General features: G+C 38.3%; 1 protein-coding gene across 11 annotated transcripts in view; it reads left to right on the top strand.

Moving 5' to 3' along the window:
- ANK2 (ankyrin 2) overlaps positions 1-27,626 on the top strand; it is a 671,298-nt gene that overhangs the window by 310,756 nt on the left and 332,916 nt on the right. For 2 of the 11 annotated variants that reach the window (XM_045055969.1, XM_045055970.1), the window contains exon 1: positions 18,403-18,761. The exons of 2 other annotated variants lie outside the window; for them this stretch is intronic. In XM_045055969.1, the coding sequence (XP_044911904.1) occupies positions 18,678-18,761 (84 nt within the window). In that variant the 5' untranslated portion in view covers positions 18,403-18,677. Of the gene's footprint in view, positions 1-18,361; positions 18,762-27,626 lie in introns of those variants that run through there. 7 more of the 11 variants (XM_045055980.1, XM_045055978.1, XM_045055948.1 and 4 more) reach the window with 6 other exon arrangements.

Here is a 27,626-nt window from a genome sequence, read left to right as displayed (position 1 = left end):
TGACTTGAATTGTCTAGTCTGCCAATTCTGTGACTATATTTTGAAGTTTGCCAAAACGTCTTTGAAATGAATTGTAAATTTTAACTAAAATAAACAAAAAGAAGAATTAGGCAACATTGTTAATGTTGAGACTTCTATAGAGATACATTAGAAAAAATTTTAATTTTGTAATTGATTTATTATTTAGTTCAATATTTCTCTTTATTTCATCTTGTTTGGAGATATTTGTCTTTCTCTGAATCATCCATTCATCTTGCCTTGGATTTATTTATTTAAGGAGAGAGAATGCCCTGGGGACTGTTGCAGAATAATGGGCAGATGGGCTGATTTCTTGCTTATTAGTAAGCTGGAATGATTTGACTATCAACTTCTTCCTAAGGGATACGAGCCACTTAAAATGAGGTTTGCTCAATCATGGAAATATAATTAAAAAATAAAGATATTATTTTGTCTCTCCCATCCCCCACCTCGTTTCTCTTTTTTTCTTTTTTTGGTATTCTGGTTTGGCTTGATGACTTGGTGTTATCCCTGATGAAACCTTAAGTAGACAGACCAGTGGTTTGTTCTTTTGTTCTTTTGTTATCAGAGTTGCACAGATGTAACTGCAGGATTCAGCATTAGGTAGCTAGGAGAAGCCTCTCATTAAAGAAGAATTGGGAAATCCCAACTGAACGCCCTCCTCCCATTATTTAGTACATGGGGGACACATGATGAATAAAACAGGGAAATTTTTAATATCAAATGCAAGGGTATGCAAAAACTGCTGTCAACCTATGTGTGCCTTCTTAATTTTTTTCTTTTCTAAAACAAAACATTTGCATTTACTGAAGTTAGACACGGCATGTTTTGAGGTAGTCACAATTGGATGCGGTTACTACATTATCAAGTTGTAGTTGAACTCTTCTGTGAGCCCGATAGAGTACTTGAAAAATAAAGAACTTCTGAAACCAAAGCATCCCAGACATCCATGGCAGGAATGTTAGTGTTATCACACATAAATCAAAGTATGATGTTTGACTCTAATTCATAGTTCTATTTACTGTACTACTCTTTGGCTACATACACTATTTGATAAATATATGCAACTTAAATCATGTGTCTGCAGTTTTTGGAGGGAGAAAAACAATGACTGTTTTGAATTCATCTCTTTCTCTCTCTCTCTTTTTCTATTTTTCCAATTGGTTTCTACATATGGAAAACCTATTGTTCCACGAATTTGTCCCAGACCTGGGCACAAATGGTGTGGAGAGTCAAGAGCATGGGTTAAATGTGGAGCATGTGGAAAGTCGGAATGGGAACTAAAGAGTCTGGGTTGCAGCCTCTCCCCACCCTCCCTTCCCCCCACCAAGTGGGGTTTGCCTGGATTAGTAACCTCTTGGAGCCACAGGTCCCCTCCCATATGAAACAGGAGAACCTCTTCATAGAGGTTTATGGTGTACATTAAGGACAATAGTCTAGGTAAAGTCACCTTTGCATGTTAAGTGCTACGGTACCAGTTTGGTTTCTCATTGGGGAACTGAACTCCATTTTCTTAGTGAGCATAAAAGGGATCCCAGAGAAATGCAATATTAATCTTTCTTGTTTGAGTCTTTTTCTCTATTGCCAACTATTCTTTATTCCCACCTTCATCTTTGCAACGAGTCAGACTGTAACATAACTAAGAGATATCACCTAAGGTAGTTTCTTCTATTTTCCACTGTCAATGATACTAGTGAAAGACCTAAGAATCAGCTTAGAGAGAAGGAAGGTTCTCTTTTATAATTGAGTAATCTCACTTGTATTATATTATCAAAAGAGACAGTCACCCTGTAATGTTCTCTTTCTGATAGGATAGTGTTCCTAGGCTGAATTTGAATACTCATTCAAATACTTGCAGATATATCCTTTCTGAAAACATCTACTGGCAGCCAGGTGAAACATTCTTTTCTGATCTGTGAAAGTAATGAGTTCCTCCCGAAGAATCAAATTTTGGAAAGAGTTTTAGAAGAGGATCCAGCTGACATTCACTATACCACAAAACAGCGTCCAGTATCAGGGAAAGCATATGCATACACATTTGTGGAATCACAGATACTGCTTTATTTGCCCACTTGGACCATTTAAATTAGATTACACTTTCCTGTGTTTGGAAAGCCGCTTATTGTCTGGAATTGAGAAACATGATAAAGATCCAAGGAACAACATGTGGCCACCAGTGTAACACAGGATGACATCACCATCTTGTATTATATAAGGTAAGGATGGCTGAGTATATATCAGAATTATAGGTTTGTAGAACAACCTTGGAAGTCATACCTGTAGTCTAACTTTCTAGAAATAAAGGCACAGAGATTCAGGTGATTTGCCCACAGTTGTAATTGTGGTCCATCCAGGAATGGGATTCTTGTGTCCTGACGACTCATCCTATAGAACAAACCAAAAACTCATGGTCTATAATGGCATGATATGCAAAACAGTTCTCTTTAGGCAATTAAATCTAAGAAACATAGAGAAATACCTTAAAAAATAAAACAAAACTTCTCCACATCAAATGCTCACTTTGTGATATTATCATATGATCTTATTACATTTTTGGAGAAGAGAGATTTCTTTCTCTAATAATGTTAACTGACGATTTGAAAAAGAAGTCTGTGGATTTGATTTTAAGTTTGGTTAGATGAACATTGTCATTTTCACTACTGCCTTATCCAACATTATCAAGAAACTCAGCCATATGCGTGATTATTTATGATAAAAAACAAACTAAGGGGGTATTTTCCGTTGGTTCTAGGAGTATAGGTTCTGTGACAGGCAGCAGTTTAGGGACAATCTAACTGCCCATTTCTTACTAGCACCTGACCCCTGTATTGACAACCTCCAGCAGTCACGTGCCTTGATTCTTTCTCCCACATTGTCTTCTTTCCACACCTTGGATGCCTGATTTGTCTGAGTCACAGGAAAGGCAGTCTTAATGATCGTGAAGAGTGTGTTGTGGCGTGCTGGCTGGACCTCCACTCCCGGCCAAATCTCCAGACCTGGTAGGTAGATTTGGGAGACCATCTCTTTTCTTACTGGTTCTGTTTTTCTGTGAGTGTGCTGCCATGCCATATTAGCTAGCTGAATGGAATGAGTAGTTTGCTTGGAATCATCAAAAAAGTTCAAGAGGAAGAAGCTCTCTCTTTTTTTAATGTTTATTTTTGAAAGAGAGAGAAACAGCACAAGGAGAGGAGACGCAGCATCTGAAGTAGGCTCTAGGCTCTGAGCTGTAATTACAGAGCCCAGATATGGGGCTTGAACTCATGAACCATGCGCCAAAGTTGGAAGCTTAACGGACTGAGCCACGCAGGTGCCCTGAGGCTTTAAAAGACTGAGGTTGAATGGTAGAACAGGAAAACCTTGAAGATGGGTTATATCTGAAGATGAAAATTATACCACGAGAGGGAGTCACGATCAGTTTATATTATGTCACAAATATTCTTTAGGTGGGCCAAGAAGAGGAATCTCTGCCGTTTGTATTTTTGTTTATCTTATAACCAGATGGAGTTTTCCAATTCAACTAATAATAACTGAATAGTCTTGATTTATCTGCAATCTATTCAATTGATTAAGAAATATACACTGCCTGCTGTGTGATGAGTACTACCAGAAATATTGATAAGAAAAGACTGCAACCAATATAAGGGAATCTCCTGGGGGTGGTTTTAACCTTCCTAGGTTAAAGTGAAGGCCGAACAGAGAGTTCTCAATGAGGATGCTTTTTCATGCATACCCTTGAGGGTAAGCATCATGTCTTAATTATCTGTGTATCTAGAATGGAGAAAGGAACCTGGCACTTAGCAGATATACAATAATGTTTGCTGAAGGAGTATTGACAATCTTTCTGGGTAAATGTAGAGAATGAATAAATTACTAGATTCTTTTTCACCTAATGAAATCCCTCTCTCCACTTTTCTCCACTACCATGATGAGGACATGTATTTTGGAATCTCTAGTGGAGTATGAATTTCATTTTCCTATAGAAGACATATTTAAAATGGCGGTTTAGATATATTGAAAACTGTTTTGGGGAGCACAAGGAACTTTGTGGATTATCTAGGAACGTATCAAGTCATATCTAACATAGTTTCTAGGACCAAATGTACTCAAAATTTGGAACACAACCATTTTTCTAAGGTTCATACCCACTTGTTTTAAAAAAAATTTATTTAAATTCCAGTTAACATGCAGTGTAATATTAGTTTCAAGTGTACAATATAGTAATTCAACATTTCCATATATCACCCAGTGCTCATCATAAGTATACTCCTTAATCCCTATCACCTATTTAACCCATCACCCCACCCACCTCCTTTCTGGTAACCATCAGTTTGTTCTCTGTAGTTAAGAGTCTGTTTCTTGATTTGCCTCTCTCTCTCTCTTGTTTTCCGTTGCTCATTTGTTTTGCTGCTTAAATTCCATATATGAGTGATATCATATGGTATTTGTCTTTCTCTGACTGATGTTTATAGCAACATTATTAACATATTAATAGCCAAATTATGGAAACAGCTGAAGTGTCCATTGACTGATGAATGGATAAAGATGTGAGATATATATATATATATAGATAGATAGATATTTATATATTTATACTTATATTTTATTAATAAATATATTAAAATATATTTATACTTATATTTATTTCATTAATAAATATATTAAAATATATTTATATTTGTTTTAAATAATATATAATTAAATATTGCTCAGCCATAAAAAAGAATGAAATATTGCCATTTGCAACAACATGAGTGGAGCTGGAGAGTATTATGCTAAGAGAAAGAAGTCAGTCCACCTGTTTTTTCTAGATAGACTCTTCTACTGTTCTACTGTTCTAGCTACTATGAGTTTGTAGAGGAAACAACAAATACCAACAGCACCTTGCACCCAGAATAAAAAGATACTTATCAAAAAATATCTTTTTTATGGTGAGAGGTTGTCTTGGATTATCCATGGTTATTTTATTTGATGTTGCAAGGCGTCTAGTTGGGCATACAAAACAGATGCATATTCAGCAGTTAACTAGTTTGTGTGATTAATGCAGAGAAGTGGCATAGTGATCTCGAGAGAAGGAAAGTTTGATGTGGTTTGTTGTTAGAAAAAGCTCCATGGTCAATTTGGGACTTGAGTTGGGTACATTTTAGAGAGAAGGAAAAAAGTAAGAGTAGGTATTTTTTTTTTCAAAGTGGGAATTTTTCACTGACCCACCAACTCAGGATTTGATGCTCCTCCCAGAAGCTCTGGTAACATTTCCTTAATAAAAATCTGATCACATTATATTTTGGTGTACCTATCTGCTTTCATAGGCCACCTTGGAGACAGGAATGTATAAATGAATTTGAGCAATAATTGGAATGCTTAAATTTATTCTGAGGATATTCAAGAGTGGAAAAAAATGTTCTATGAAGAATAAAAGTGCAACAGTCTGGAGGTCAGATTTGAGGAGGAAACCTGAAGGTGATGAGACAGCAAATCCTGTTGATTAAAATAGTTCAGATAGGAGAGAGAAAGAGGTGGTGCTGCGGTGATAGAAATAGAATGGCAGGAATAGGTAAGATGTGTTTCCAAAGTAGAAACAAAAGGTTTTGTTTCCTGGGTATGAGAGACTGGAAAGAGAGAAGGGAAAGGTGACTACAGTTTCAAGCCTCCTGGACACTTTCGAATTTCTGTCCAAACTGGTGGGTAAAACTCCACAGCATTTGTACAAGTGCCAGATTTGCTTTCAAGGTCTAAATAGTTTGTGCCATAAGTGTTAGTATTTCTCTTTTCCTCATTTTCCAACTTCATTTGTTGACCTTGAGAAAAGTTAGATTCTGTAGCATCATTCATCTTCTAGTGGGAAAAAGAAAAGCCCATTGAAAATGAAGACAGCAATATGACATTCTGTTTGCTATTGTATCACTGGCTATTTAATCTGCTCATTAAATTTCTCTTTGAGTTATTTTCTCCCATAAAGTGTAGGTTTGTAGATTCAAGGACTTTTAGCAATAAAAAAAAAAGATACAGAAAAGTATCTTAGAGAAAAATAAGAGAATGATCACACGTTGGGGGAGATATAGAAAGTGAAGCCCAGGTAAATTATAGGACATGTTGTGAATAAATGGCTGTTAATGACAACATGGGGATTTAAACCTACATGTACTGACTTTCAAACTCTTTTTCCTTATTGTATGCCATAGTGGTTCTGGCAAAACTACAGATAATGTGTGAAATCTTCCAAATGATATAAGCTAACTGTTAAAACTTACCTCACAGACATATATGTATGACTGCAGAGAATATGCAGGAAATCTTGCTTAGTTTCCATTTAAATTTAGACTGTCACGAAGGGCATTTTGGCATTTATCTCTTCAACTGTAGGATAACCTGTATTTTTTGAAACTTCCTGTTGAAGAGAGAATTATCTGTGGGCTCCTTACATTTCTGTACATCTTGCAAGCCAAGGCACTGACTTTGTTCCAGATTAGTTTCTCAAGGAAGTTGGTATAGCAAACAGCCTTGGAAGATAGCGAAGCATGCTTACTATCCAGTATAATAAAGGTAATGGCTTCCTCTGTAGCAAAGCACAGATATGTTTACTGCCTACTATAAAAGATTCAGGTGTCCTAAAGTCAGGGTTCCTCTTTTCTGTTCAACCCACTGATTGTGCACGCATCCATTTAGACCATATCCCTCTGGACCACATCTCAATTCTGTGAGAATTGAAAGGAAAACTGACATGAGTATGCTGATGGCCATGCTATGCTGTGAGTCATGAAATTCTTTGTCTCTGACCCAGGAGTCTCATATCTTCTGGCAGTATCCATAAAAATACAGCAGACCAACTTGTTAGGTTGTAAGTAGGATCTCAGATACTTCACAGTTCTTGACACATACTAGGTGTAGAGGTTTATGGGCCAGGGAAAAAAGCTGATAATTGGCTATGTATAAATAAAATTCAAAATGCTGTATATCAGTTTTTACTCAGACTGTAGTTTTAGATTGAACAGCTTAAGATCTGAGTGTGGTATTACTATCCTGGGGTTCACTGATAGGATTTGTGAAGTAGTACTTGCTCTCATCCATGACAAACTATACAGCATTGAATATAGTATTGTTGTTATATTCTAAATTGCTTTTGTAAATTTATAGGGTGGAAAAGGTTATTTTTGGAACAATTATGCAGGATAAGCTGGTAAACACATATTATGTAGTAATTTGTGTAGATAGTCAATGTGACCAAAATGGATGGCTTCACCATACTTTGGTCCCTGAAGTTTGCTTGTGTGAGTTGGAGAACTTCCTGGAGGAAGATGCTTCTTCCTACCTGAACTTGGAAACTTCCTTTCCAGGTCTGATTCTTACCATATTATCAAGGCTCCAAACATTTTGTTCTTGGTTGCTGGAGACCAGCTCCAGCAACCAGGGGTTCCTGAAGGAAGAATGGTGTCGGTGAAAATAAAACAAAACTAAAATAAAAAAACTAAATAAAAAATGAAAACTAAAATAAAAATGGACACAGACAACAGCAGTGTTGAACTGGCTGATATATTGTAGTAAACGTGGCATTATATATGCTAGTGATTTCCTTGTAGCATACATCATCTATGTTTTTCTAACATTACCTAATTTTGAAAATGTTCCTATGTGTAAACAACCTTTAGGAAATAACATGGTGAGTTTCCTGTAATATTCCCACATACCCTTTGATTATTGATTAATTTCTTACATCATTCCATTATGCATCTGCGTTTATCTATAATTATCTATAGTCTATAAAGCATTTGCTTTGCTGTTCGCGTCAAAGGCCCTCCATTTCTCAATACCTCAAGTGGAGCAGTTACAGGGACATGACCTCCTAACCACATGAGGCCAGAAGAACAATGTGTTTGCCTCGGTCCGAGGTGCCAGGAAGGGGCTGAAAAAGCCTTAGAAACCCATGCCTCATACATTCTCAGAGAGACAATGCACCTAGGAACCAATGAACCATTCTGTACCTTAACCGACTAGGTTCAGTCATCATCTGGAATGCCTCTGGGGGGCCAGGTGGGCCTAGGGGTTGAAGTCACCTGTGCCCAGAGATACACTCCTTAGTTGCCGGAGTGAGGCTTTCAAATCCATATGTCCCTCCTTTACAGGTCCTCTTTGCTGGCAAAGGTATGAGGCTATCCTTCCTGTAAGTAGAAGAGTCTCCATAGGGGATGGCAAGGACTAAATGTAAGGCCGCACAATTTCTTGCGGAACCTTATTTCCTTCCCTAATGGTTCTTTTCCCAGAGGGGCTGTCAAGGGCAATTCCCCAACAGACAACACCCCAGGTAGTTTTAAGGCCGAATTACCTAAAAGCGGGAGTACAAGAAGCTTCACTGTCGGTGGGCCGCCTTGAAGTCACCAATCTGTCCACAGCCCGGGCCTTGCCACTCAGGCTGGGATAGCTCGGCTTCCATCACTTGGGACTTAAGCAGATTGAATAATTAAAATAGACATTGTCTGTTTTAGTTTTGTTTCTAAGCTCGAAACAGTAAATGTGAGGCTTACAAAGAAGAAGACATCATAAAGATTGAATGGCAGAGGGAACCCATCAGATACATAGGTTTTGCTAAGGTCCGGAACATAATAGCCAACATCTACACAAATCACTACTAAAGACTAAATTTGGGTATGTGGTAACAGTGTGGTTAACAAGCTAATAATCTTGCCTCCAACTCTAATGTATGTTTAATCATTTTCTTGGTGTTGGGTTTAAAGCTAACAATGAATGTGGCTGCACTCTATGTCTCTCTTTGGACATTATTTCAAGTTAGTTCTAACCTATTTTACTTTTATTGCCTTTGTAGGCTTTTTTAAAATAACTTTTTGTGCAGTAGAATTTGTGTTTTAAAATCATATTTATATTGTTTAAAAGGATAGAACGGGTGCAAGAGTGGTAAGAGAGGACAGTGCAAAGAGGGTGAGAGTAAAGAGAAAAGTGCAAAAGAAGCCATACTTCAAATATACAGTACTTTCTGTGAATGTATTAGACACAATGGCTCATGTTCAGAAAATCTGATACATGAAACTCATCTTCAGAGATCAATAGAGACTTTACTTTGAGAGGAAATAGTAGAGTTTGACCCAGTAATATGTAGTAAATCATTCCAGAAACTGACATTGATAACCTTGTTTGTAAAAAAAAAATATGCAGAACGGTGCATTTCTAGCTAGCAGAGTCTGCTCATTTGGGAAAAGACTTTGTGTTTATAGTATGCAAAGTCAGCCCTTATACTTCATTTCCCTCATGGCCTACTTTACTTGCTAGCCATCTGTGGCAGATTACATTTTCCAAGATGGCTCCCATCCCATATGTTCTTCTGCGATGTGACCTGTCCACCCCCTCTCATCAAAAGGTGGAGTCCCTTAAAAACTGAAAATAAACTGAGGGTTGATGGGAGGTGGGAGGGAGGGGAGGGTGGGTGATGGGCATTGAGGAGGGCACCTGTGGGGATGAGCACCAGTGCTGGAAGCACCAGCTTCCAGTTGTATGGAAACCAATTTGACAATAAATTTCATATTAAAAAAAAAGTGGAGTCCATTTCTTTACTACTTGAGTCTAGATGGGCCCCGGGGCTTCCTTGAACAGTAAAATATGGCAGAGCCCTTAATTGACTTGGTACTTTACATTTCCAGAAAGGTAGATGCCATGGTCTCTAAATTACCTTCTACATCATAATCTTTGTGTTTTTGTCACTTCCGTTACCACCATGGTTACACATCTTTTTAAAATATGATTTTACATTTATATAAAACTTAAATATGGAGCCTCTGGATGCTTTCTATGTTCAGTACTTATAAATGGACACATACTCTCTCTTCATAGTTAATAGAAGGAAAAACATTTGCCATTTTCAAGATGGTTTAAGATTTAAAATATTTACAGTAATAAAGTTCAGTTGCACTGGAAAAAATATGTCTGTCAAGGACACAACCTACCCCAATGTGCCATTCATTTGCATCTACAGGGAAACCCAATTATAACAGCTATTTTCAAGAACTAATATCACTGGAGACTGAGCAGAGCTACCCTGTAGTAGAGCAAGCAGGTAACAGCGTGTCCTAAAAAACTGACCTAGACAGGAACATGTACATGGTGAGCTTACCCACATTATATTATTCCCCCAAGGAATTCTACATTTGATCTAAAATACTGTTGCTGTTTATGTAAAATGAGATTATAATTAATCATTATGCTAATTTTAATAATTTCGTGTCTCAGGTGGATTGAGGTGCTAAAATTGTATGTCGTGGGTTCCAAAAACTGTCTTTTTGGGTTGGGCATGGTACATTTTGCAACCAAATACCTCCTTTGTAAACCTTATGTAAGACTGGCATAAAGCGAAAGAAGCAGGTCCCTAATCAATTGTTGCTGCTACTTTAAGATCTATCTCAAGGAAACGTTTGTTGAGCTCACTCCAATCCCTGGCAGGACACACACCATATTTACATAAGAAACAAGGGTCATTCTTCCCAATCATTCCTTGGGGGAGTGGACTAATTTCTCTCTGGTCTGTTACACCTTATGCAAAAGCTGATGGCTCCTTAATTTCAAATAATAATAGATAAGATTTGACATAGGCTTTTTAAGTTCACCCATGTGGAAAGGCTGCTCACTGAGGTGGCATGATCCCAAACTTCCCTATGCCATTAACTAGTTGTGGAACCTTGAGAGCAATCTCTAATCTTTCTGAATTTTGTTTCCTCGTTTGTTAAAAGAAATGGACTTCAGAAAATTTTCTTTGAGGCCTCTTACCAATACGAGACTTTAATGAAGATGAACTCTCTTTCCCCTTGCTATTTAGGCAGGAGACCTCCCCACTGCCCTCTGCTTGCTTCTTACTTTTTCCTAGGACTTATGAATGGAACACTGTTCGCAGTGACAGACTAAACAGTGCGTCTGTCCACTCCGTCACCATCTTTTCTTCTCCCAGACTGCTGATAGAGACTCTTAAACACATCTCTTCATATCCATTCTCTGTTTGGTTCCCACACAATAGTTCTTTATATTAAAACAAAAACAAGACCACCAGATCTTATGATTTCACTTCTCTCCTTAAACCATGAAAAATGGCTTCGTGTGGCTTTTCAGTCTGAATCCCAAACCCGCAACATGGCTTACTGAACTTTCTGCTCTTTAGTCCCTCCCTACACCTCTGACACTTCTCTTGCCCCCCTCGCCTTTCAGTTTGCAGTAGCCTGGAGTTGTCCCTCGGAAGATTGAGGTGGCAGCTTAGTGAATATGAATACTTTGTGGTGGTATAAATGTGTTGCAATAAGCACAATGGATATTCTTTTACCAGAAGACTTGGTGACGTCAGACAGAGAAATTGCTGGATATGGCTTCTTAAGTGTTCTAGTTCTTCCTGGGAAGCATGCTCAGTTTTGTGGTCATGGAATTTTTCCTGTCCAGAGTATGGGTTGGTTTTTTTCTATCTCCAAACATGATCCACGAACCTAAGGAGATGATATGTTACATGGTTGCAAACTCAGCCTTTTCTGGCCACACCACTTGCTTTTAGCATCCATAAGCCAACAGGGCCATCTTACTAGTGGTTTGCAAGTTGTATAATAATGATTAGATATCACACATGGATACTTACATGGAACAATAACCAGTCTATGGACAGGCACATTTGGTGCTACATTATGGCCTAGGGTGGAGTCACTACTGCAGGCCCGCCTAGGGACACTGTACAACCACATGCACCTTGTCTCAGTTAGGCCAGTGCCATGTTCCTTCCTACTGGAGCGCTTTTACCCTTGCTGTTCCTTCTTGGATCATTCCTCCCAAACCCCACCTTATACCTTCCTTTCCATTTAGATAATTCCTACTTAACATTCACATCTTCTCAATATTTGAGTTACTTCCTCTTAGAAACATGTCCTGCTCTTTAGACTAGGTTGGATAGCCCTGTCTGGTCCTTCCATAATGCACTTAACATCCCCTGTAGATAGAGTCCTTGCTCTTGCAATTCAATGATTGTCCCACTTTTAGATTTTAAGCTCTTTAAGGGAAAACTTGTCTAATTTATACAGAACCCCAACATCAAGCATGAGGCCTGACATATAGTAGTCAGTCACCCAATAAAGTATCTGTTGTTTGAATAAAGAAATACATGAACAGTGGAAGGGGAACTCCTAGATGAGAAGAAGGAGCAGGTCACAAGGAAGGAGAGGAAGTACTTCCTGCTGATGCTGATGGTGGAACTGCAATTAACTGTGAGGTAAAAAAGAAAAAGTCTCCTGCCTGGCCCATGAGCCTGACTTCAGCTTCTAAGGAAGTGTAATTGTTAGAGTCTGCCTAGGTTTCCTGTGGAAGAGAGATTGCATCAAATAAGATCTGTGCAGTACACCCAGCAATTCAAGAAAGGCACCAGAAGAGAGCAGCCCTGAGGCCTGGAAGTGGATCTGAGCACAACTCTGGCTACACACCCCAATGCATTCTAGGACTTGTATGGTGAACTTTGAGAAACTATGTTTTTCCTTTGCTCTCTTTCCTTCATGTCTTCTTTCTTTTTTAAAAAAAAAATTCTTTTAATGTTTTATTTTGTTTTTGCGATTCAAGAGAGAGACACGGTGCAAGCAGGGGAGGGGCAGAGAGAGAGAGGGAGACACAGAATCTGAAGCAGGTTCCAGGCTCTGAGCTGTCAGCACAGAGCCCGATGCGGGGCTCAGATCCATGAAAGCAAGATCATGACCTGAGCTGAAGTTGAACACTCAACTGACTGAGCCACCCAGGCGCCCCAACCCTTCATGTTTTTCCCATTGATAACAAAACTATTTAAAAAGAGAGAGAGAAAGAAGAATCATTAGAGGACATCAAGAAGTTATATGCTTGCCAAAAGATAAGCAAGCATTCTGTGTTTTCATTCTCAGTGGGTCAGAAGCAATGGCATCTGGAAATAGAAAAAGAAAGGATTTATCCAGGAAGAGAGATAGGAGAAAAAGGAGAGTGGGCAAAGGCTGCTTTGAGATTGTGATCCCCTGAGACCTATCAGGTATCCCTTTCTTGTACCCACCCCTAATCAATAATATTCTTCTCTTCATCTCTTCTGATTCCTCTCTAATTACTTGTGGTCCTTTTTTTTTTTTCATCAGAGTAGCACCTTTGCTCCTGGACATAGGATCCATTTCCAATGGCTAAAGGCTTTGATGCACTGAGAGTATCATTGATAGAACAGGCAACCCAAAATAGAAGTGTAAGTACATATTCCCTGGGAAACATAGGTAGACATGGTTAGGTACCATAAGCTAACTGTTGTAACAAATAGCGCTGTAGTCTCAGTGACAAAACACTCATGAGAAAAAGTTACTCATGTCTACTGAGGGTCAATGGAGGAGGGAAAGGGAAGAAGAGAGACTCTGCTCCACACAATGACTCAAGGACTCAGGCTTTTTTCCAACCTGTTACTCTTCCACCTTCTAGGTTATGTCTTCCTCTGTTTTCAGCCAGTCGGTGGGTAAAGAAAGAAGATCACTCATGGGAGGGTTGTATTAGCTAGTCCTGAAAGTGACATACACTTCCATCTTTTATACAAGCCAGAACTGAGTCACAAGGCTGCACCCAGTAGCAAAGGTAGCTGGCAAATATGGTTGTCCTACTTTGCCAGGGTTGTCAAAACAAAGTACTGGGTGGTTTCAAATAACAAAACTTATTCTATCACAGTTATGAAGGGTAGAAGTCTGAAACCAAGGTGTCATCAGGACTAGCCTCCCTCTGAAAACTTTAGAGAAGACTCTTTCCTTACCTCCTTCTTGCTTCTGGTGGGTTGCTGGCAATTTGTCATCACTGGCTACAGCTACACTTCTCCAGTTTCTTCCTGAGTCTTCGCATGGCTGTCTTACCTCTGTGTCTCTGTGTCCAAATTTCCCTCTTTTTATACGGACATCAGTCATTGGATTAAGGCCCACTCTAATCCATTATGACCTTATCTTAACATGATTACATCTACAGAGGCCCTAATCTCAAATAAGGTCACATATACAGGTACTGAAAGTTAGGGCTTAAACATATTTTGGGGGGAGAAGGGTTGTGGTACACAGTTCAAGTATGACAGTGGCCTAGAGGAAAAGATGAACTGGTGAACCATTTTCCAATCTCTCTCTGCCTAGCTGTTAAGATACTCTATCACAAGTAATGGTGAATAGGAAGGCCTTTTGAAGGGTTTTTTTTGTTTTGTTTTGTTTTTGTTTTTGAAGGTTTTAGAGAACTAAGCCTTTATTTATCACATTGTTTCTAGATTAACTGGATTTAACACCAGGCAACTCTGACTGATAAAGGAACTTTTGGAAGTTAACCTACCTCTAAGACATAACTGCTTATACCTCAGGGAAATTTACCCCACTTAAATAATGTTGCAAGTTTTTTTTAAAGAAGTATGTGTCACATTTCATAATAATATTAACTCTGATGGTTCAATAAAATAAAAGTAGGCATATTAAAATTAATATAAGCACCTCTAAAACTCCATGCCTATTAAATATGCTTAGCATAAAGCGATAAAGATTTCCTTTTTCTACTTGGGTCACTGTCATCTGACTGTGGTTTCTGCTCTTGGCATTTTCCATCTTGGTCTTTGCTCATCTGACCGCTCTTTATTAAAGTGTGCACTTTGTTAAGTCAGCCATGATTTAATAAAAGAACAGTGGCCTTAGAATCCGAACTTTAGCTCTGTATTTTATTAACTTTGTTATCTTGGGCAAGTCACCAAAAAAAAAAAAAAGTTACTGAGTTTACTTCAGTGTTTTCACCTGTACTGTGGTTGATATTAACCCTTTCCCTGTGTGGTTATGAGAATCCTATAAAGTCACTTAATATTTGAGTGTGTGTCATATGCCAGGATTGTTATAAGTGCATGAGATGTATCAGTGACACCCGACAAAGATTTGTCTTCATGGAGCTTTTATCCTAGGAGATAAAAATCGTATACATTATAAAATGCTTTACAAAGGTAAGGTATTATCATCATTGCTATCTTGCCAGCAGCAGCTCTAATTTTTCAAATGTCTTTAAAACTCTTATTATGCGTATCTCCTAGATATCAAGTACACAAAAAGAAAATGTAAGAAATGAAGTATTTACCCATTAGAAGTTTAACTACAAATATAAACTGGATGGTAAATATCGAAAATGTTTCTTTATTGCATTTAAAAGTAATCCTTGGACCCCTAGTATATGTTGTGAATGAGGCTTTGTGTGGAATGTGAAAATAGGCATTAATCCTGTCTTCAAGGAATTTATAGAGTCCAGTGAAACACATGCCCACAAAATACCTGCAGTATTGGGGGGAGGGTGCCTGGGTGGCTCAGTAAGGGTCTGATTCTTGGTTTCAGCTCAAGCCATGATCTCATTGTTCCATGGGTTTGAGCCCTGTGTCGGGCTCTGCACTGACAGCGTGGAGCCTGCTTGGGATTCTCTCTCCCTCTCTGTCTGCCCCTTCCCCATTTGCACTGTCTCTGTCTCTCTCAAAAAACATAACAAAACAAAAAACAAACAAGCAAACAAACAAACAAACAAAACCCTGCACTGTGAGGATAGAAAGTGAATAGTGCCCAAATATGAGGCACCAAAAAATTGATTGAAAGCTTCAAAAGACCACCCCAAACACCTGCAACACTGTAATGTCTTATTGACATTTTCTATATGTAAAATATTTACCTTCTACTGTTGTGATGGACATAGCACTCCTAGTACCTGTTTCAATTACCTACTTACTGCGATTTCATTTTACACGTTGAATGTAGATGTTGACATCTGTGGTATGCTGGTACAGTGTTTGTGCCATACTCTCACTCTGTAGTAGAAATATATTGCCTAAGAGCCTACATGATATTTCAGAACAGCATCCGAGCATCCAGAAGGTTATAACTCATTGTCAAAATTGGAGGCCTGTACCTGACTATCTAAAGAAATTTTTTTAACATTTATTCATTTTTGAGAGACAGAGGGTGAGCAGGGGAGGGGCAGAAAGAGAGAGGGAGACACAGAATGTGAAGCAGGCTCCAGGCTCCCAGCTGTCAGCCCAGAGCCCAACGCAGGGCTTGAACCCACGAACTGTGAGATCATGACCTGAGCCAAAGTTGGACACTTAACAGACTGAGCCACCCAGGCGCCCCTGTACCTGACTATTTAAAGCCATGTGTATATATTTGGGTGTTGGCAGAGAAGACACTGTTATAAGAGCCTGTCTCATCTTAATCAGAAGTTTCTAATTCATGAAGTATTGAAATGTGAAGTACATTTATTTTCAGTTTATGTTACAGTGATTGGGCTCCTAATTGGTCCACCAAACCCATTGATTAAAAAACACATTTTGATGTCACTGGAGAGTAAAGGGTGTTAGTAACACATCTCTTCTATTGATCCAGTTGCTAGAAAAGTTTTCCTTTTTCCTTCTTTTCCCCTTTTGGTGATATCACTTTTTCCCCAAAATATGTGCCAAGAAATTCCCATTTCAGAACTTTGGAGGGCTGTTCTTCTTGGCTGGAGTGTTTTTACTCCAGGTAATTGCTTGACTTGGTCCCTGAGTTCATTCGTGTTTTTAAAGAGCATTCCTCGACAGCTTACCTAAAGTAGCACCTGTCTCCCATCACTCCTTATCCTAAACTTTTTTCCCAGTAGCACTTACCACTTACCAGTGTCTTAGTTCCCCTGTAAGAATATAAGCGCCATGATAGTGGAAATGTTGCCAGTTTTGTTGACCATTATACCCCCAGTGGTTAGGACAGTCTATCCCTAGTGCTTAGTTCCTGGTACATGGTAAATGTTCAATAGATATTTATTGTTTAGATGAATCCAGTTTCCAGGCTGGGGGTGCTCCTGAGAAAGCTTGAGTAAGGGGACCCCAGTGGGGATGGGTGAGGGAATAAGTGGAATAGCTGGAGAGCTAGCAGAGGATTAGGATACCATGGGGGATTTCTGGCAGGGCTCTGACAGCAGTGGGAATTGAGTTCCCGAGGTTTTTGTACAAGTCCCTGTAGGATTTTGTTTCATAAAAAAGAGGCCCAGTGCCCCTGCCTGGCTGTGGGATCCAAGACACCATTGGTGGTGGGTGCATCTGCTCAAGAGGAAGGAGGGTGGAGAGAGTAAGGGGCAGCAAGACTCAGTTGACTCGAGATGAAGATGTGACAAATGTCTTTAGGGTGGTAAGCCAGAGAGGAAGATTAATCCTAGTAGCAGTCTGGACAGAAGGTGAGTTTTTCTTCTCATGTCTATTAAAAAGATGAGTTCCCAATTTTGGTAGCCCTTTTCATGTTAGAAACATTTTTTAAGGTCAATTTTTCTAAGTTGAAAATTACCTGTATTTGTAAAAATAATGGTAGGATCAACAACGACAGTAACACATTGACATAGGCACCTTCAGTTTTCAAAGTGTATTTAAATACATTATCTCACTGATTTGATCCTTACTTTATTTTTACATTTAAGTATTCTGTGTATTATACTTTGAGTTTGTTTTCTAGGAATAGGGATGAATGTTTAGCATATGTATTTGTATAAAATACTGGTTGTATCCACAATTTAATATGTTCAAATATACGGATATGGCCACCTTGATCCAAAAGATGAAATTGGGTTTCTTGTGATAAAAACCAACCCTGTTTTCTTCTTATCAAGAATAATTCTGGAACTTTATATATATAATTTCCTTAAAAGCTGGGATTGTGTTTTATTTGTCAGTCAATAAGGAGAATTAGGTTAAGATTACTTATAAAATGTTTTAACTGCATGAATTTCTTGTATTTCTATTACCCAGTGCCTTACATATAAATTGACAAACCTTGACTAACTGCCTTTAATATATCATGCTTGGTTCTGGGAAATGCAGTGATCTCCCTCCAACCCAAGCACGCATGTACACACACACACACACACACACACACACACACACACACACACACACTTTCCCTGGTCTTAAGACGCTTCTGTTGGGTAAACATACAGTTGTGTGATATGTTACAGGTGCCTTGTCAGAAGGGTACAGTGGAAAGAGGAGGCACAGGGGCGGGAGTGGTCTGTGTTACCTGCTTGATGGGGAACCTGTTTTCAAGTCTCCATGACAAAAGTCATTCTTAAGCTGAGTTTTGAAAGATTATCATTTGAAACCAAGTGAATAACATCTTAAAACTGTAACTTTCCTACATGCACTTTAGGATCTTAACAGCTAATCCTTTCCCTTTGAGTAGCCTCTTCACTGGCTGAAATGTATCTCCTCAGTTTCAGAGACATCAAGATTGTTACAGTTTTCTTATTATGCATTGTGTCTGTTCTGTGTTGAAGTACCTGTAGGAAGAAAATTAAGTGCAGGTTTTGTGTGTGGGTTGAGAGCTGATCGAATTGAAGGTGTGTCAAGAACCAACCAGCAGTGTCCCCACATCATCCGAGTCCCTGGTATTCTTTTTTCCAGGCTTTCTGCATTGTAACCGGTCCCGGTGGTAATTGGTTGAATCAGATTTAACAATGCAGTCAGATAAACAGTTGTGGCAGCTGCTGCCATGGCAACGTCACCGTCCTTACCCTCCCAGCGCGCGCCCCTTCCCCACCCCTCCTCCTCCTCCTGCTTTCCTCCAGTAAGTGCATACTCGCTAGTGGTCTGTGCAGGCAGCAGGGTTTAATGGCAGAGCTATTTTCTTTCCAAACTGTTCAAAATGATGAACGAAGATGCAGCTCAGAAAAGCGACAGCGGAGAGAAGTTCAACGGCAGTAGTCAGAGAAGAAAAAGACCCAAAAAGGTAAATTGGCAGAATTAAGAATGTCTGTATCTCGATATGTGTGTGTATGTGTTAGTGTGTAATCTCAGTGAGATTATGGAACCCGTGGAGCCTTACGAGTGACTGTAGACTGTAGCAGTGCCAAACATTGCTTTTTAAAGAGGCAGGTGCACACTGCTGCTTTCTGAGAATAGGAAAGGAACCCGGGTTCATAATGGATTCATTGACTAGAGCACGGTGAAGTGAGCAGAGATAAGGTGTGTTCTGTATGTGAATTGTTGAGGATTGTGGCCACCGATGGATGCTTCTGGTGTGAACTGGGTATAGAGAGAGTCATTTTATTTTTAGAATGGGTGAGTTTAAAAGGAAATGTTAAGCAAGGTGGATTGTGAAGCAAAACGAAGATTGTGGCCAGATGTTTGCTCGGGGATGATCTTGAGACAGCTAGACAGCAAACGCCTTTTGGTTCTGTGCTAAGTGTATTCTTCCTGAGGAGAAAAGACTGTTGTGACAGGAGAAATATGATCCCCAGCATGGTATTTCTTTGGTTTGCTTAGCTCCTCTACAGTTTTCTCAGACATTATAGTGTGATGCCTCTTTCATTGATTAAGATAAACAGCTAAAGATATTATGGGTCGGGGGTGTTGGGCACACAAAGCCGTGTGTAGGTTTTTTTAGCCTGGCATACATTCCCACACCCTTGATTTTCATGGAAACGATACCAGTGAGAAACAGTGGGAAAAGATGCAAACTATTCAGCCCCACCCAATGCTAGCACTTCTTTCTTTATGGCCTGACTCCTTCTGGTAAACTGTTGCAGCCTCACAGAGCCATGTGAGCCCCACCTCTGACAGAGATGTCTCTTAAATAAATTCTCCTAAAATCCGTTTATTTCTTGAGGCAGTAAGACGGGCAGAATGTAACATGATTCTAATGTAAATGCATTCCGACGTTAGACGGTTTGCATTTTGAATGAGCAGGTTGAAAAAATTACCATGAACAAATGAATGTTTTTCATTTTGACAATTTTGAAATTGCATTGCACTTCAAAATTATAGGTCTCTGGTACTAAATGTCTCATAATCTAAAGAATTAGAAATGATTTGAAGCAAACCTCTGATATTTAAAAGATCATTGTATTAGCAAATAGGGGTTAGTAAATTTGTATGGTGCCGCGTAATTTGATAAAGACAAGCATGCCCACATATGAGTTTAAAAAAAATAATAGTGTAAAGATAGTGATGCAGTCTGATAAAGGCAAAGGATAATTCAGGGTAGGCAGGAACATTGGTAGAAAATCCTTTTGTACCTAAGGATTCTGGATCCTCCAGCCCTCAATGGCATTTTTGCAGAGTGTTAGCTAATTAATTGGTTAACCTTTAAAAAGAGAAAAAACAAATAGAAAAGAAAAAACAAATAGAAAAGAAAAAGAGAGCAAGTGATAGGGAAAAAGAAAGAAGGAATTTTTGTTTGAATTCACAGTATCATTTCAAATTCGTCTTAATTTCTCTCTGAAGTCCCTGTGCTGCATTGGAAACATTATACTCAGAACTACTTAAGGGGTGGAGAATCTGTATCATGAAGATTTTATAAGCTCCGAGGGTTGATACTAAATTCACATGGCCAAAGCCATCTTAAAGTATTTGAGGTGGCAGAGAAGATGAAATCATCATATGTGAGAACTATAATATTTTTTCAGCTCTATTTTCTCAAATATGTTTATTTAGGAATAAAGTCTTTTCAAACTTGTATTCAAAATGATAGCAATTGATTGTAAGCTTTGCGTATGTGTGTGTATTTTTACATACATTCAGAAGCATATATTAAATGAGCTATGAAAACACAGTGAATATTGAGGGTTAGGAGTAATTGCACCTAATAGGAAAACATCCACACACATGCATGCACAAGTAACCAACCTTTAGTTTGTCAAATCAGACATAAATGGGTTTGAATCTTAGCTCTATCTCTGAATATAGTGTGTTTGCAGCATATCGTTTAATTTCTCTGACTTAGGTTCTCATCTACAAGGTGAATGATTCTATACACCTATTGGTATTTTGTGAGGATTAGAAATAACGGGCATCAAATTCTTTGGGCAGTATTTAATATATAGTTCATGGCAATGACTTTTAGGTGTTGTTACAATTCCCTTGAATGGAAATTACTTATGAGAATAAGCCCTATAGAAGCAAAGTCTGTTTATATTCTTAAGAGAGGCAGAATATAATGTTGGTACTTCGCAAAGGCTAGTATTCATTTCTCAAAAGGCCAGAAGTTATATAGTATAATTGAAAACTTGTGATCTCATACAAATTATTGAGATCCACATAAATGTACCTCAGGTCTTTAGATTACTGCTTCGCGTCTTTTTTCATAGCAGGCGACTTAAATTTTCATATTTAGAAACTAGACCATTAAATGTGCTTTGATGAGGAAATAATAATCAAGAGATAAGCATCCCTAATAAGGATAAAATCTGAGCAAAGCAAGAACTGGAGCAAAGTCAGTGTCATATCACTTCAATCCAATTGTCTGTTTTTTTACTAGAGGTTCACATTGAATGCCTGGTAGGATTCTGTGTGAGCATCCAGGACTGTGGACCACCAAGCTCACTGTGGCCCGGGTGCTGATCCAATAGGATGAATCATATTCCTTGAAAACATGCCTCCTCCTCTAGTAAATATTTAACAGATGAGCCGTAATACACTTGTTTATTCCACATCTCATAAAAGTGGTTCTTCTCAGGGACAGAATGAAAGGGTCTTTTGCCACAAAACCCACAATGTGGAAAAATAAGCAAAGGAATTTATTTTATATTAGAGTTTTAGTGAGTACCTTGAAAATAGAAATGATCCTACCTTTAGTAAAGAAAAAAAAATTCTATTCTGTTTTTAATAATTGAGCATCTCATTGCCCTCCATGCAAAGACCACCAAGAACACACCTGTGATTGGGGGCGCCTGGGTGGCTCAGTCGGTTAAGCGTCCCACTTCAGCTCAGGTCATGATCTCACAGTTCGTGAGTTTGAGCCCGGTGTTGGGCTCTGTGCTGACAGCTCGGAGCCTGGAGCCTGCTTCAGATTCTGTGTCTCCTCTCTCTGCCCCTCCCCAACCTGTGCTCTGTCTCTGCCTCTCAAGAATAAGTAAATGTAAAGAAAAAAAAATTTTAATTAAAAAATAAAAATAAAAAAGAACACACCTGTGATTGAATGTGTCGGGGTTACAACTCATTGCAGTGAGGGAGGATGTATATCGTGAGGAGCTGAGTTGGCAAGGACTCCTAGGATTTGGGCTTTGGATGAGTGATTTGGGGGAGGGTCCAAGAAAGTGGGAGCTCACTCTGGATTGAGTGCTGTCAGAAAGCAGGGACAGTTCCATGATTGTTTATCCCAAGAAATCTTAGCTCTAAGAATGCAGACTAAAGCTATAGTTGGGAAAGAAAGAAAGAAAGAAAGAAAGAAAGAAAGAAAGAAAGAAAGAAAGAAAGAAAGAACGAAGGGAAGGAAGGAAGGAAGGAAGGAAGGAAGGAAGCAAGGAAGAGAAAGGAAGAAAGCAAGCAGGAAAGCAAGCAAGCAAGCAAGCAAGCAAGAAAGAGAAAAAAAAACTCCCAGCAATCTCTCATTTAGTAAGAAAGGGGCCTATCTGGTATTTTGTGGCTTGGACACAATGTTCGTGTTTTGTCTGTGTTCAAACATGATAAGGGACTGGTGCTGTTTTTGCCCTGCTCCATCTTAGTCCCAGAGTGGCTTGGTCTGATGATGATGCTCTGGGAAATTGTTTATGTTCAGCAAAACACAAAGGCCAAGTTGATAGTACCCGGTTCACTCCTGGGTGCCAGTGACTGCTTTTCTCTTTCTCAAGCTTGAACACAAAGATTCTTTTGGAGAGACAGAGATTTATTATTGGATGCTCTTTAGTGTTCAAGGAAAATAAATCAGATATTGTTGCTAAAGTAGTCATAGAAATCTTTCTCATGTAATACTTCAGCAAATAGTTTACTTAAGGCCCAGTTATTTCACGCAAACAAATATTACCCAAGGTACAGATCTGGGGTTGATATTGTAGTGGTTGTTCAGTGGAAAAGAGGAAGTGGGAAATACTCTAATTTCCAGCGGGAATCCAGGACTAAAAGGAAGTACAGAGACCCATACTGTATCACTGTAGGGGAGTGTTTAGCCTATTCTAATCCCAGACAACTCGATAAATATTTTATGCCAGACAATATTTTGGCAGATTAGATTAAAATAATTCAAGACCATGTTAGTGTGCAGCACCTCACATTTCCCAATTTTGTGTCAGTGACAAGACTGTAGGAGCCTCTGATAATTTACATAAATGAAAATGGAAATGCCCAAGCATCAATCACACATGACAGAGCCATCTGAAACCATGAGGCTTTGTGAGTTCTTCTAAAACAAGTAAACAACCAAATGACTTAATAACTATTCACTCATTTGGTGGAATACCTATATAAAGATTAAAATATAAATCCTGTTTTCAATCGAGTAGTAGGATAAAATGGCTTTGTGGCATATTTTAGATTCATTTACAATGTTTTGTTCTGGACCATTATTTTAAAATATTCATGAGCGTTGCAAAATTTTTTGGTTATATATATTTTTATTGCTGTTTACTTGCCACTGCCTAAATAGGGAGATGAAAGTGATACCAGATGTGTGATTGAAATGTTGCACCATTGAAATGTGAATCAGAGACACAGAAAAAAAGGTTAATTTTCCAGCAGCCACAGAACGTATGGCTTTTCTAGCACAATCAGGTAGCAGAGCCAATGTTTGGGTGTTCAAATCTTCTTGCAGGCAAATTAGTTTTGAATTTAGTTGGTGCCTTACCTAGTTCAGTCAAGTCTAGAAAGGCTTTCATGTATAATTCATTCTGAATAATATCCCCATTTCTTCAATCTTCCAAATAAGTTATGATTTACCTTTTTTTTTTAACATGAATTTATAACCCAAAATAGCACGTGTTGCCCGAAGACAGCAATTCCCCGTCACTGAAGGTGTTTAGGATAACCATCTGTCAGAGGTGATGGAAATTTTTTTATTGGAAAGAAGAATCCCTTACAACGTGGTATTCTGTGGTTTTCTATGTCTCTCCAGCTTTCTACGTACCTTCATGATAGGATTCTTTCACTGATAATTTCGTATATAAATAGTAGCTACATATTAAACCTAAAATACCCTTTTTAGAGTAAAGTCCTGTCTGCTGATCACGACTATCAGAATTCCCTGGGTTGCCTGATAAATGAAGAGAATTCTTAGGACCCACTTCAGACTTGCTCAATCACTTTTGGGGATTTTTTTACCGGCTTCTAACTCTTTTTTATGTACACTAGAGTTTAGAAACATTGCCTTAGAATGTGGTCAGCAGACAGGAAGTGGAGTTATTTTAGAAAGAAGAGTCTCTAATTTCAGTTAGATGTGTTAGATTGTTACTTGGCTCTTACAGTTACATCTATTTCTTTTAAGTCTAGATGGCAATAACAATGACACAAGAGAATAGACAGCATTTCTCCCCTATTTTACTCTTATTCAATGTCTAGGACCTAGAATTACTTCACATACACCATCTCTTTTAATCTCCAAAATAACTCTCGTGAGTATTATTACGCCAGTTTTGTAGATGAGGAACTGGAGACTCAGGCTTTATGTGGGGATGTCACTGGAGAAATGATAGACATTTTTCCTACTATTCACCAAAGGACATATTTCGAACCATTTCTCCCCCAGAAACCAGGTGCTAACCCATATCTCTGTGTCTCCTGCAAAGCTTCTAGAGTATCTATGGCTTCATCTTCTGCTACAAGATGTCCTCCAGATTTTTCCCCCAGTTTTGCTTCCTGTCTTGCTTCCTATCTTCTACCAGTTGGTGACTTTCTCCAAAATGCTGACTCTAATCTGGGAATAATATACGTAAAGGTGATTTATTTCCTGGATGTTTGTAATATTCTTCTATTCAGGCCTCCCCTTTCCTCTCCTTTTGCGCCTATTACATTTTGTGACATGTTGGGGTAGCTGTTTCTTTCAGTCTATACAGACATGTACTGGACTTTGAAAAATCCACAAAAATGAATGGGATAACATAAGTAAACAGGTATCTTTCTGTGGTTTAGGTGTATCCAATTAAGCTAGCATAAAAAGTTGATCCTACTTTCACAACTTTATTCTAATTGCCTGAGAAACTTTCTTAGTATGATATTCTCAGCAATTGTTGTATGAAAGATTCGTTTTCACATACAGTAAAGTCTTGGTTTGCAAGCATAATTCGTCCCAGAAACATGTTTGTAATCCAAAGCACTTGCATATCAAAGCAAATTTCAAGAACCATTGAAATGGTTGTGATCATGTGACATTCAGCATTACATACTACTCGTATTGCAAGACATTGCTCGTTTATCAAGTCAAAATTTAGTAGAAATGTTTGCTCATCTTGTGAAACACTCACAGAACAGGTTACTCATAGCCCAAGGTTTACTGTACTCTTTTCTAAAGTGCTTGTGGGTTTTTTTTCCTTCTCAATAAAGTTTCTAAAGAGACAAGGGAATGCATATTGAAATAGAATTAAGATTTTTAAATCTGTATTTGTTACTAACTTGCCCTGATTTAGAGCATACTAAATTATAAATATGCCTACAGCTTTGTTTCTTTCCTGCTTGTAATGTGTTCAAATTCCTGTTGGTAGCAGAAACAAAACCACTGTCTATTTTTATCTCAGTGGGCACTGGCAGGATTCATCACAACAAATAAACTTACCATCTCCATTTCCTTTCACTTGAAAAGATCGAGTTGGAATTGCTACCAAATGAGACCATCTTTTGATAGAAAAAAAAAATTAACTGTTTTATAACTTGAGACCAAATAAATATGATAGGATATTCCTTTTCTTTGAAATTCATTAATACCTGCCAACCCATTTTGGAGGGTCAATTTTTAAAAGCCAGAGGGAGAGAGTGAAATATGTTTTCATGAATGATACACCTAATCTAGAGGGTGAGCTTATAGTTAGTTATCAAACCTGGTTTTTATTCATGTCTTTCTGTTAACTCACAATTATCATCTTCTACCCACTAATTTGTGTTTGTACTCATTAAGAAAAAGACCTTGATTTCTAACATTTGCCTAATGAGCTTTAGTTTCCAAGAATCCACTTGTTTAACTCAGTTTAACTTAAGTGTTTCCTCCTAACACACAGGAAACCTCCCTAACTCAACAATTTTGTATTGGTTTGCTAGGTGCATATAGCACTGAATTAACTGTTATGGCATTTCAGGGATGAAAGTCAATGGTTGATACCTTAATGGAGTTTATAATCTGATGGAGTAGACATTTCTATCAAAAAAAGGTAATGAGCAACTCAGAAATATTATAAGTATTATTTAACAAGGATTGTAAGTATTATGTTGTGCAGTGCCCAAAATAAATTCTCTAGGATCCTGGAGAAGAGCAGGAGATCAGTGTGATTTTGTTAAATTATTAAGCTCCACAAGGCGGTGAGCAAATAGCCCTGGGCCTTGATTTATGGCTACTACTGGAGTATGAAGGATGGGGATAGATGGGCAATCTAGATGGGATGACCTCAGCCATGTAATCACAAGTCACGTTAACGATTAGGAAACTGTTGAGAAATTTGTTGTGGTTTATCATCATACATTTTTGGGGTGAATTCTCCTTGACATGTCCTTATGCTCTGAGCCTTGGTCAATTCTAGGCTCACATTTTAGAATTCATCTTGTTTGGGAGACTTATCCTGTGCCCTTCTTAAAGCGCATATTTCTTTAATCACTGATCTTATCTCTGAAGCCTTCCCCCATATATATTCTTGTTTATAAATTATTCCTTTTGTCAATAGTAAATTCCAATAAATAAGCCTCCAAATTAATAAGGCATTTCAGTCTACTACTATATTATCCAAATAATCAACCTCTGCCTTTAGAGAAACTGCTATGGTTACCCTAGGACTGTAGTTGTCTAGAAACTTACATAGGAACTCCCAAGACTTTACACTTACATGTTAGCTAAAAATGGTTTTTCTCATTTGGTTATCATTATATCTGTTATATGTTGGCCCATTTTATGTATTGGCATACTTTTGAGTTTGTTCTGAGTGACTAAATCCTGTTGAATTTTCAGATCCTTGAACATGAAATTCATGACTTTCCCCTCCTTTCCACTTTCTGGTCTGTCCACAGGTTTCTGCGTATGGTCTTTGTTTATCTTCACTGGCAGGCAGAGTGACTTAGGGTCAATTATTTTACCTCTGGCTGCCTTGAACTTTTTATCCAAAAGAACAATTGTAGCCACTGGTACTTCAGAGAACACTCACGGTTTAAAAAAAAAAGTAAGGGGGGCATATTAGAAGTAAAACTATGGAAACAGAAATAAGTGTCAGGATCTGTGTTGATTTGGGAAGTTTGAAGAATTTAAAAATGGAAGGTGGACCATTCTAGAATGTTTTACCAAGTACTAGTAAGTGATATCTTTTTATAAGTATTTCAATGTAATAATGTAGTAATTTATCATACTGCTGATCTTTAACAACATTTTTAAGAATAAATATTTCTCTGTGAAAGTTGAGCCAGTCTAGGTGAGGGTGTTCTAACTGGACAAAAAAATACTAAAAACTTAAAAAAATTGAAACACCATGAAAATTATGGATGGGAAATTTGGTATTTTCTGCGTCATGATTTTAGTTCCCTTTTCACATAATATTTATCCCTAAAGATTCCTTTTCTCAGATGTTCTAAATGTTTGCCCTGAATTCAGGGGGTGTGACGGCAGATTGACTTTCTCTCTCATTTTATAGTATTGTCTCGTAATCATTGCACGGGGGTGAGGGGTGGAAGTGGGGAGTGGCAATAGAGATAAAGA

Source organism: Felis catus, chromosome B1 (genome assembly GCF_018350175.1).
Source record: "Felis catus isolate Fca126 chromosome B1, F.catus_Fca126_mat1.0, whole genome shotgun sequence".
NCBI lineage: Eukaryota > Metazoa > Chordata > Mammalia > Carnivora > Felidae > Felis > Felis catus.
The sequence above is the reverse complement of the archived record's forward strand: the minus strand, read 5'-3'. Positions and strand labels throughout refer to the sequence as shown.